At 42.0% G+C, this 12969-nt stretch overlaps 1 protein-coding gene across 1 annotated transcript in view; it reads left to right on the top strand.

The window, feature by feature from the left end:
• The window catches only part of rassf5 (Ras association domain family member 5), a 29889-nt gene extending 23187 nt beyond the window's left edge, over positions 1-6702 (top strand). The window contains exons 3-6 of the mRNA XM_061727637.1: positions 3337-3450; positions 4515-4848; positions 4953-5068; positions 5906-6702. Of these exons, the coding sequence (XP_061583621.1) occupies positions 3337-3450; positions 4515-4848; positions 4953-5068; positions 5906-6055 (714 nt within the window). The 3' untranslated portion in view covers positions 6056-6702. The remainder of the gene's footprint in view (positions 1-3336; positions 3451-4514; positions 4849-4952; positions 5069-5905) is intronic.
• The last annotated feature ends 6267 nt before the right edge of the window (positions 6703-12969 follow it).

Below are 12969 nucleotides of genomic sequence, written 5' to 3'. Positions count from 1 at the left end.
CAATCTAAAACATACTACAGATAAACTGACTAGTGTAATTATAGTCCCTGATTTACATCAGAATATAAAGAATATATTTATAAAATAATGAACCCTGAATTACCAAAATAACCTTCTTAACAAAAATAAATGTCCTCTTACACTTATAAGGTGAGCATGAATCAATCTTTTTTATGATGTAAAATTGTATGTATTCATTTACTTGTATTTATTTATTTAATTTTAGTTGTTAAATTTCTGGAAAATAAAAAAGTCAAATCATACATGAGAGAAACTATTCAGTTTGTGGCAAAATATTTTTATTGTATGAAACTGAAGATGCATAATGCAAACCTGACATTTACTTTTAGTTCATTTTGTGGAAAATGGTTGTCCTGGCTTTTTCTTTAAAACTTAAACAGTTATAAAGCATTACAAACTGTAACAATAGGGCTAATGCACAGTATTGTTTTGTATTTTGTGTCTTTCAAATAAAAGACCATTTTTCCAGTCATATGTTCCTCATTCAAGGTTGTTAAAAAAATACTGCTATAATATCGTATCGTTATCGTGACCTCAGTATCGTGTACCGTATCGTGAGATTAGTGTATCGTTACACCCCTACTAACTGTCCACCCGGGTGTGCTAGTAAATTTTTATTTGTGCTACTAAAATTTTTAACTTGCTAGCACCAGTGCTACCATTCAAAAAAAGTAAGCGTACAGCCCTGCTCTTGTTGGATAATGAAATACCCAATATCTAATATCTTCAGGTACCGAGGAAACAAGTCCAGTTGCCTTCTTTATTCAAGCTTCTTCGGATGAGCATGGCTGATGATCTACACGAGGGGAAGTGTTTTGGTTTTTAGAAAGAGGTTAGATGCCAAATAATGTGATGTCTCATTATTATTTGTCATTTAATTCTAACCACTTTCTTTCTTCCTAAACCTTATCATCCTCATAGTCTTATGTAAACACACACACACACACACACACACACACACACACACACACACACACACACACACACACACATGCTGTGAGTTGACAGAATAAATCAAGGGTTGACAAACATAAAAGGTTCAAGAAACAGAAAGCTTTGGAAAACAGTTCAGTACTTAGAGCTCTCCAGTGACATTTCAAGCGGTCATGTGACCTCTGTTTTCTGATCTGGTCACAGTGATGGTCATCACTTCCTCCTGTCACCCTGGAGATCGTGCGTGCATCGGTTTGCGTGTTTACCTGCGTGTGCGATGCTTCAATAACAGTCAAAGACAACATATAGGCTATCTGACAACTGTCAGCCTGCGACCCGTCCATGGCACATCTGCTGTTGGCAGGTACAGGAAGCTACAGACGGCTGGGACAGGCTCCAGCAGAGGGCACAGATGATGGATGGATGATCCATACCAATCAGAAAAAACACTGATTAATCTGGATGAAACAGCCTGTGCCTGTTTCCATCACCTGCAGCGATCAAACATTCACAGGTACATTTGTAGCCAGAAGCTTCAGTCTCCATGACTCAATGGACCTCTGAAAGCCGGAGTTTAATCCACTGGCTTAAATTGACTTAACCTACATAAAAGTAGGGACTAGTGATCTGCAATAAGAATCTAAATCTGTCAAAAGTCAAACGTTAAGTAAAAATGACTCAAAACATGATGGGAAGGGGGAAGAAAATGCTTGAACTGCCAGTTTGATCAGATAACGTGAGTGGAAGACGTCAGAGTACCCGGAGCCGCTTAAAATACACATGACATAGTCTGTTTTCATGGTTTCAGGAGCAGTTACATAAGTTGCTCACAACATTTTTAAAAAAACAAGTGTTTTTTCCTGTAACTGTGTTACATTTAGTGTCCCATCTCGCTGCTTCTGCGTCTTCCTGGTCATTGGCTCCACCGTGACCCGGCCCGGCCCGCGCTCGCTGGGACTCCCGGGGCCAAAAAGCGCCCCATTGTCCCGCTCTATTGTCCGGCGATCACTCTCACTGGTATGCAAAAAGGGAGGGCAGGGCACTGGCCCTGATACATTTAGAAACGCGCTCACAAACGCAGGAATTCCTGCGAGGTTCCACTCGCTTTTGTCGCTCCCGACCGGGAGGAATTCTAGCAACGAGGCGACTCCTACGTGCCCCTCAGATTCTTTGCCTAACCTTGGGTTGCGCAACGTTCGCCTCACATGTATCCAGATGAGCTTCGTTATAAAGTAGCGGCCGCTTGTTTATTTATGAGAATCTCTCCCTTTGCTCAGTAGCTGTTTCTGGGTCATGGAGGATGCCGAAGAGAAGGCTGTGGTTTCTGACGTGACACGGGAACGTTCAATCCCATCACCTTCTTCTCGTGCATGTATGATGACATGCTGCCCATCACTGCAGGAGTGGAGATGAAAAGAAACAGTGGCCAGAAGGAAAACACCGCCCCCATACGCACACTTTCTCTGGCAGTTTCTGCCTCCTCTAAGGCGTTTATTTCCAAGCAACAGTTAATAATCGGCCTTGAATTTTGTTGCGTCTTTTATCAGCCAGGAAAAGCGGCAACATTTCACTTGTTATTCGCCGCCGTAAGCATGCTTCTGTTTCTGCATCTCCACCTGCATCTCCACAGGAAGAAAAGTAGTGACCTCATCACAGAAGTTGAGGACTCCCCTCCGGGAGAGGAGCCCTGCCCCACGCCGGCTCTTCCTCCCACATACCCCCCCCCCTCCACTCAAGAAAATGCAAACGAATCACAGAAGTAGGGGGGGAAAAAAGCAATTGTGAGATAGAGGATGCATCCCACTGTACTATAAATAACCCGAGTCTAACTCTGTGTTGCTAAGGCTTGCTCAGCAGCCGCTCTTTCATCATTCCTCACCCCTTACTCACTACTTTCTCTGCCTCCCACTCCTCTGACCCCCCCCCCCACACCTCCTCCTTTCATCTCAGTGAGAGAGGAATTCAAAACTGTCAATATTCAGTTTCTGTAAAGATGAATGTGCGATTTCCTCCATTGACAACATTTGTTGTGTCCGTGTAGATATGTAGCGTTGTGTAAGCACGGCGAGGAGGAAATGCGTCTGTATACGAGACGCCTCATTAGCCACATCCGGAGAATCAGTCTTGCTGTCTGGGGGCTGTGAATGTGGAGGACTCCCCTGCAGATCCTGTGTCGCTCTCAGGAAACTCATTCAGTGTTTTGCTGTGTATCATTTTGTCTCAAAGGGGTACAGGGTGGATCAGCTAGAGCAGAAAACTGATGATTTGGTTCTTGCAGGACAGGTTGAAGCGGCACCATCTGCTGGTTGAGATAAACCGCTCACGTCACTCATCCCAGGACTCCAGTATTGATGTTTGGCTTTGTTTGTTTTACCTTTTTAGCAAAGTGAGACAAAGCAGGAAGAGGAGGGAGGAACTAAAGAACTATCGGAAGAAGAGGTGCGCACCCGGATAGAGGAGTACAACGCCCAAGTCTCCAAAAATGGCATGAAACTGGTGAGGATTGAAGTCACGTGGGGCTTTTTTTCTTTTTTTTTTATTATTTAGGAAAATTACGACAAAACCCATCCACAGTAATAAAACCAGAAATGCATCAGGTTGGAAAACGGTCATTAAAACAACATGCACATTTTCTTTATTCTATGTTTCCTATTAGGGAGCTTTCTAAACAAAATAACATTTTCGGTTGAATTTTCTGAACCTTTTGCACCTTTCGCGCTGTGACGTCCCCGTTGCAGTTCGATGAGACGATCAATAACACTCCCGTGACTGGCGTCTCACTCTAAACTAATTGAAAGCAGCTGCTTAGATCATCTTTGTGGAGCCTATAAAAGAGGAAACACCTCAAACTCTACTGTCCAGATGTAATCCGCCGGCTGTCAGGAAATGGGTGCTTCTAGATAAGAGCGAGCACAGCACGTAGTTCTGAGGGTGTTTTTTGTTTTTTTTACAGATTATATAACCAAGATGAAACAAATTAACTTGTTTATTTGGATTTATTTAGTTTCTCCCTGAGCTAAAGTAACCACCTCCTGCTTGTAGTTTCATATCTGCACAAACATGTCAGTGACATCGATGCACCTAAATGTTACTTTTCTTTTCATAAAAACATAGTAAATATCATCTGATCGTAGTGGGTGTTTACCAAAAGGAAGCCAGAATTGGGTGGGGGTTAAAAAGTCATGTGGCCCCCGTGGTTCATTAGCTTGCAGGTCCACCTTCAGCAGATATTTTAAGTGCTCATTTCCTGTATACTTGATCAGCTTCTCAGATCGCTGTGCAGGAATTTCTGCCCGTTCCTCTTTGCAGCGTTGTCTCAGTTCAGTGGGATTGATCGGGGGGGTTGTAACAGGATTACAATAGGGGGATTCACTTTAGCACATGACTGTATAATAGTCTCAACACCTGGCGACTTATGAAACAGATGTTTCTGAATATTACAGAGCCACGTGCAGTTCCTCTTTGCTGCTTCAGTGCACGTACCCATACATACGTGTCTGTCCTCCCTTTTGCTATATCGCTTTTTATCTTCTCCCCCCCCCCCCCCCCCCCCCCTCCAGGCTACAGATGGATCTTACACGGGTTTCATTAAGGTCCACCTGCGGCTCAATCGCCCGGTCACGGTCCCCGCCCTGGAGACTGCCGGGTCGGAGGGAGCGTCCAAGCTGGCCAGCAGCCACGGCCGCACGCCGTCGGAGAAGCAGGACCAGCCGGACTGCGGGCACGTTGACAAGAGGACTTCCTTCTACTTGCCATGTGACTGCGTGAAGCGGATCCACATTGGCTCCATGACCACCACCAAAGAGGTCATCCAGGGGCTGCTGAAGAAGTTCATGGTGCTGGACAATCCCCGCAAGTTTGCATTGTACAAGCAGACGCACCGCGACGGGCAGGGTGAGGGAAAGACGCCTACGCCACATTGCTTTTCTTGGACGCATTTCAAATAATGACATGTTGTGGTATTATGAACATTTTTTTTTATTTATTTTTTTCCACAGATCTGTTCCAGAAGCTGCCGCTGCCCGAGCGCCCTCTTGTCCTGCGGCTGGTCGCAGGACCGGATACAGAGCAGCTCACTTTTGTTCTCAAGGAAAACGAGACCGAGGAGGTCGAGGTAAGAGAGCGCAGACGCACAGATTGCGTGATTATTTGGCAAATCGCTGGCTCTGGAATGGATGTTGAGCAGAGGTGTCAAGTAACGAAGTACAAATACTTGTACTTAAGTTAGAGTTAAGTAGAAATTTTGGTTATCTATACTTCACTGGAGTAATTATTTTTCATACGACTTTTTACTTTTACTCCTTACATTTTCACGCAATTATCTGTACTTTTTACTCCTTACATTTTAAAAACAGCCCCGTTACTCTATTTCATTTCGGCCTTTAAATAAAAACTATCCAGTTAAATTGCTCCATCCGGATAGAGTGAATTTGGTTGTGGTTGTTTCAGATGTTCTTGTCCAGTTTTGTTCTTACATCCGTTCCCTCAGATTCCTGCAACTAAACTTGGATGTACATTCCAATAAACATTAGGATAAATGATAACATGCCTCTGAAGTTTGACTTTTTGCACCATTACAATACTTATAGGCAACTAGTCATCATATCTCCTGCTCTCTGAAACACATGTTAATGCTCAATAGTACACATATATGGTTCTTTAATATATTTGCCTTATACTAAGATGCATTCATTTTCAATTGCTTTTGTCCTTAATGGCTTTTTCCCCCTTACATTACTTTTACTTTTATACTTTGAGTAGTTTTGAAACCAGTACTTTTATACTTTTACTTGAGTAAAAAACTTGAGTTGATACTTCAACTTCTACAGGAGTATTTTTAAACTCTAGTATCTATACTTCTACCTGAGTAATGAATGTGAATACTTTTGACACCTCTGCTGTTGAGGTAATAAAGTAATCCTCTTTTTTTTTGTGATTTTTAATCCCACAGTGGCACGCATTCTCTCTCCCGGAGCTTCAAAACTTCCTGGTCATCCTTCAAAAAGAGGAGGCGGAGCGTATACGAGCAGTGGAGCAAAAGTACACCATATACCGACAGAAACTACAGCACGCCCTGCAACAACATGACTCTGAACCCTGAGCTGCCCCCGATGTCCTCGACCCAGGGAGAGACTCACCCTTTGACCTCCCGCGGGAGACTAGAGGGGACAGTGCGGACACCAACACATCACGAACAGATTCCTATCCTTTCTCAGGACTTACACGAGCCCCCTCCTTACATTATAGATTGCCAAGGACACAGACGGAAAGATCTTGACTCCGACTTGAGATCTCTCTCGGTACTGGTGTGAACCGGTCGTGTTTTTAAAGATTCCCTCCTCTTCTGCTGCTGCTGCTACTGCAAGTGTTACTTATGCATGAGTCTCCCTCAACTCATCGGCCCTGCACATAGAGTTAAAAACATTGGCATGGTTACTTTTTCTGCATTTTACGGGGATGTAAGGACAATCATATTGTGTGTGTGTGTGTATTTTTTTCTTTTCTTGGAGACAATACATCAGCTGTTTTATTATTGTTGCTAGATGTGGACTTTCAAAGGGAAGTGCTTAGGCTGGAGAAGCGTGACTTCCAGCTCTTCAAAGAAGACGAGTTAGAGGCTCAAGGTAAAGATATCGCTTCTCTGATTTCTTTTCTTATTTTTTTGGGTGCATGTTTTTGAAAAAGAGAAACCCTAAAGGAAGAAAAAGAACACCATTCAACTTCAGCGTTTGCTTCTCTGCTCTCATTTGCTCATGTACCTGAAAAGAAGAAGACGCTCTCAAAGATCTTAAGTCATAGCTAGTTACTCTCTCCTCCAACGCACACCAACGCGTTCATGGACGGCAACTTTTAATGCCATTCCCAAACTAAATCTCACAGGCTTTGCATGAACCTTGCTTGCAATTGAAGCTGAGAGAGGCAGCCGATGCTCCTTCACTGACACACTTCACAGACACCATTACTGTAATTAAGGTGTACATGAATGTGAAGAGACTTTTACACCAAAGCTTAGAGGGATACATCTATTGAGAGGATGTTAAAGGGATGAGAGGCATTTGCAAGTATATTTCATTAAAAGGGGTGCATGGAAGAGAAAAAAATCAAACCAGCTTTTGTTTTGCACATATAGATGTGGGTGGAAGAGTGGCTCCCAGCTCTGGGGATGGGCAGGATTTAGTGTTTTTTTTTCCTGCCTTCTCACTTTAAAAAAATGTATGAAACTCATGATAACGGCTATGATGTACCAATGACATGTTTGCAATGGATAAGTATTATGCAGACACTGGGGGGGAGGGGGGAAGAGTGATGGCATTTAACTTTTATTTTGACTTTTTTTTCTTTTTGCATCATTCCTACTGGTAGGTGTGTGGGTTTGTCCTCATCCAGGGCAGAATTAGCGTTTTTTTTTTATATTAAGTGTGTTTCATCAGCGCTTCCACATTTCACCTGCAACCTAGGTAGTTGTTTTGGACAAGAAAAAAAAATAGCATGCATGTGCATCATGAAATGAAAGAATAAAAAAAAATAAGGGGAAAAAACCCCACTCATGTTTCTCCATTTAACCCATGAACTTGCTGATAAGTGAAGCCCGTTGTTCCACAAGCACATGCATCTCCGTGATTTGATCCGCCGCCACCCAAAGCCCGAGCTGTTCCCACTGGCAGTGCCTTTCGTTTCACGTGCCCCTGCGTATCGATGTGAGGTGTGTTCCAGCACACACAGGTGCCTGAGTACATGTATGGGTGCTGTTGCATGGATGTAAATATGTGTCCTGGGTGGTGCCGCACATGTAGGTTCTCTCTCTGTCCTCTCATAACGCTCATATGATTCCAGCGAACCCCGTGTGGGAGTCTCTGTGCGTGTGTGTGTATGAGTGAGTGTGTGTATTTATTTCATGTTTCACAACCATCTAAATAAAGGATTTTTTTTGTTGCTTTTTTTGCAATTTATTTTGTTTAATTTGAAGAAGTGTGTATTAATATATGAGTAGATCTGTACAGAATATTCAGATGAAATAAAAAAGTAATCCCTTTATTGGAATGTCCTCATTTCATTGTTTTTCTCACACACACACACACACACACACACACACACAAAAAACAGGATTTTAGTGCCTGTATTCTGTGTGTGTAACCTTGCATTCTCCTAGGAGAGGTTGTTGTACACCAGTAAGAGGGTCTTTTATGTGTGCAAAATGTCTTGTTTACATATGACCCAACAAGAGAGAAGTCCTAAGATGCACATCTCATGTGTTTCTCACGCAACGCCAGCTTGTACTGCTTGCAAATCACCAGCAGGTGGCATAATCTGATCTCCGAGTCCCATCTGCACATGCACAACCCAAACTGCACATTCAGATGCAGATCACATGTTTAAATTTACTGCTATGCTTGACACGCTCAAGTTTTTATGTTTTGCAACAACACTCGGGTTTTACAATGCTTTCCCTAATGTAGCTGTTTAAAGGTGAACCCTGTGTTCGGAGGGCATGCAGAAGATGGTGTGAGACCAATAAACTCTCAGGTGCCAATGTCTATCACAGAGTTTAAGACCAAATACAGCCAGAACCCCCCGCAGGGACCTATAGCTCTGCACCTGGCCCCATATCTCGCTGTAGCTGTAAATTCACTGGCTGTAGCTGAAGTGGTGCTTGGTCGGACGCCTTGAGTTCTTTTTAGAGGCAAATGTAAGAAGCACATCATTTTTAAGCATTGTCACCCCACTCTGTCCATTTACCACCATCCAAGAATAATCAGCATGGTCAAAGTAGTCTTAAGGGCTGGCCGCTGGCCAGAGGGCCATCTAAAACTGTGTCAGCATACATATTTATGGCAGCAAATATAGACAGACCCCTCTTCTCACCTCTGAGAAAGAGCTAAGATTAGCATCACCCTCTCCCCAGCATGTATCACTTTCCGAATTTATCTTTTCCCCTTCTCATACCGCCCCGGTCTTACTCTGTCCTCTGCTCTGCCTCCAGCTATTTCTAGCCCTGTATAGATCTCCATATCCTCTCAAGTTTCAGTCCACAGTTTTCCTCATAGGGTATGCTGAGTGAATGACCAATAGCACTGTGTGGGCCTGAGGAGGGCTGTAAATGACATCATCTTTACATATTCACGAGTATGATAGCAAATCACTCTATAGAATAATCAGACATGGATGAAAATAATAAAAATCTCTGACAGGGCTAAATTGTTTTCCTATATTAATTGTCCACGAGCTGCAACCACTGAATTATGTATACTTGTGTTGAATTACCTGCTTAATTTTTAATAAAAAAATATAAAAACATTAGTACTGACATGTTATTACAATACAATAATATATATTTTGCCAGGGATTATATTTATCCTTCTGCTCTTTAATTTGACTCTTTTAATATTTTTTTAAGTAAAATCATTTTTATATTTTCTATCGCTTTCTATTAAGATTCATCATCATTCTCCTCACTTCCTTATTTATTGGGTTCCATAGATTAATCCCCTACACATTTGCTTTATGATTAATGATAATTTTTCATTTTTTATAAAAACCTTTTTTTTTTTATCAGACACAAAAACCTGCAGCATTTATGGCTACAGCTACCATATCCAGTGCCAAAAAACGTATTTACAGACTCTTCTAAATGGATCGATGACCGTATTCAGTTTTTGATATTGTTTTAAAGGAGCTTCTTTTAACCCAAACTATTCCTCCACTACCCATTGAAAGGGTTTACAGTAGTGAAGCAGCGTTCAGTTATTCTGCTCCTCACCGGGGGAACAAACTTCCTGTAGACCTGAGGTCTGCTCCAACTGTCAGCTCCTTTAAATCAGGCCTAAAAACATTAGTTTACTGAAGCGTACTCTTAAATTAAATACTTACCTGCTGTACTCTACTGCCCTTACTTTTTAACAACTTGTGCTTATTATTATTTTACCTATTTTCTTATCATTTTATTTAATTTGTTATTTACTGTTTAATTGCATCTTGCCGCTTTTTATGTTGATGTAAAGAACTTTGAATTACCTTGTGTTGAATTGTACTATACAGATAAACTTGCATTGCCTTGCCTTGCCTTGCCTTGCAAACTTGAGAAGAATGGGTCCTCCCATTTGGTAAATGTCCCCACCAGAGCGTCCAATCATGTGAAAAAGAAAGCACATCCCTCCATCATTTCCATCATGTTACTGTCAAAACAAGAAAAAGAAAAGGAAAAAAACACTTTTCTTACCAGATCTTAAAACTAGATAAATCCAACCCACAGATGAAAAACATATGACATATCACATTTTGTCATTATTTAATAAAATGAAATGCCAAAGCCAACATCCAGAGAAAGCAGAGTGTATGACACAACGTACATCTCATGATTCAGTAGTCTGTGTAGGAATAGACTTAACCAGGTTTTTTACTGTTGTTTTTTTCTTTGTTGTCTTTCTCTCACATTGTTGTGCAGGAGTTTGGGGCTACTTTACTTTGAAACAACAGTTCAATTGCTAGAGTTTTGCAGGAGTTATTTTAACCACAGCTCTTTTAAAGTCCAGCCAACACCTTATTCTTTTCTTTTACATCCATACCTTTGATTTGCTCGTCTGCTTGGTATCAGCATGTTGCATGATTCAAAATCAGCCAAACTTTGGCTGTCAGGTATATGTTTCCTCACATTTGACCATACCTGTCAAGCCTCCCGTTTTGGCCGGAAAACTACCGTATTTTACCCCTCTTTCCCGCCGTCCTCCCGTATCAGTGTTTTCCCGACAATTTCCCGTTTTATAATATAATAATTTTCAAACAGCGAACTGAATTGTCACTAACCTCGCGAGAACTGCTGCTTGCTGTACCCTGGTTCTCGCGAGGTTAGATGCAACAACGGGAACAAACTCGGGAACAACAAATCAGAGCTGGGTGGATGTAACGAGAGAGGAGACATTTCTGCCCAAAAAGCGAAGACTTTGTGTAAATATCTCGAAAAATGGGAAAACGAATTTACTTTCCTAAAGAGGAGCAGGATGGGGCTCATTTACGAGTTCTGAAAGATATAAAAGCTGGAGACGCAGAAACATGCGTCTGTGTCATCAGTCATGAATGCCAGAAAGCCACATGAGTGAAAATGACAAATTAAAAGAAAATGTAAATGTTTCACTTGAAGACAATCAATGTGTATATAAACTAAAAATATTTTAAATAAATAAATGTGCTTTAATTCCCCTTTGTGTTTTCATTGAGGCTCTATTATAGGAATGTTCACAGCATTTCAGTGTCAACAAAGGTCGTCCTAGCAGATTCTGAGCACATTGTTGTAGTTTGTAAGTGGTTAACAGCTTGTTATTTTGGATTTATTGTAAATCTGTCTTAAAATGTCAGATACTGGACCTTTGTTGGGCTGGTGGGACAGCAGCAGAAAATTTATATTTGTATTTGTAAATTTGTATTTTTAAATCCAAAACTTGACATACTTTAAGTTTTCCCCTTTCGATCCAGGTCCTCAAGGTTCAAGGTTTCTTCCCTCCTAAAGGGGAGTTTTTCCTCGCAACTGTTTGGCTTAAGTTTTTCTCCCACTAGGGGAGTTTTTACCTGCCATTGTTTATGTTATGTTTATGTAATAATTGCTCCGGGGTCATGTTCTGGGTCTCTGGAAAGCGCCCAGAGACAACTTCTGTTGTAATAGATGCTATATAAATACAATTTAATTAAATTTTCTTTGTGCTCGGTGTTCAGGTCTAGTGGAGAAAGCGTTGTCTCAGGAGAGCAACCAACATCATCAAGGACTCCTACCACTCAGCACACAGACTGTTTGCCCTCCTGCCCTCTGGGAGGCGCTACAGGAGTCTCCGCACAGGAACCACCAGGTTCAGGAACAGCTTCTTCCCTCTTCCCCACAGCTGTCTCCCTGCTGAACTCTGCCCCCCAGGCCCCCACACCAACCCCCCACCCCTCCACCCCCCCAGAAGTGAACGGGGCTAGTACCCACTAACTCTTTGCACTATTCTTCACTTCTGTACATACTGTAATATAATTGCACTGGACATTTTTTACCAACTACCTCTTCGCACTACTGTAAATACTTCCACACTGGGAATGCTGCAATCACCCATGTACATACTGTAACTCAAATCTGTTGTAAATCATATAATCACATCTCATCTGTTTATAATCTATTTATAATATCAGGACTACGAAACAACTTCCTCTTTTAATATCACCACTGTGTCACTTTAAATTCACTCAATTTACTGCTCACTGCTTTTTTGACATATATTCATAAAACTGTTTTTACATACTGCACAAAAAATCTTATCTGTTGTACCTGTGCCTGCACACTTTATATGTTTCACCGAGGGAAGTGGGAAACGTCCTCTCGATTCCTTGTATGTCTGACATGTGAAGAAACGACAATAAAGCTACTTTGACTTGACTTTTGACTTTGACTTTGATAATATATATTATCACTCATTCATGTCTGACCTGCACCTTATAACAACAGTATTAATGAATGCACTGTGTACATACATATTTATATATATGTGTATATGTTTATGCTGTACATTGTGTTTATTTCACTGCACAAGCACTTCCGGTTAGATGCTAACTGCATTCCGTTGCCCTGTACCTTAACATGTGCAATGATAATAAAGTTGAATGTAATCAAATCTAATCTAGTGTAGTGCGAGGTTTGACTGCAGTGCCGCAGCCAGCCGCTGTGGGGCGCCCTTCTGCAGATTGTCCGGGACCTGGCTACGCCCTGCTGCCTGGCCCCGCCCCCTGGTCCCTGGCCCCGCCCCCCGGTTGCTGACTGGTCTCTCTCTGAAGAAGCAACACCGCGCAGCCCCGCCCCCTGGTCTCCCGGTGTCCTGACCATTTCTGCTGCTTTGCCAAAAAATGCTCCCTAATGGGTTTCTACCTTTGCAGAGCTACAATTTTACTGTATTTTACAGTACTCCCTAAAAAAACACTTCCTTTACCCCAAGTGGTGCTTGTCTCTTGCCAGGCCATTATTGTAAATAAGAACGTGTTCTTAATGACCTGCCT

Source organism: Cololabis saira, chromosome 8, assembly GCF_033807715.1.
Source record: "Cololabis saira isolate AMF1-May2022 chromosome 8, fColSai1.1, whole genome shotgun sequence".
NCBI lineage: Eukaryota > Metazoa > Chordata > Actinopteri > Beloniformes > Belonidae > Cololabis > Cololabis saira.
Note: the sequence above shows the minus strand (reverse complement) of the source record. Positions and strands in the feature narration are given on the sequence as shown.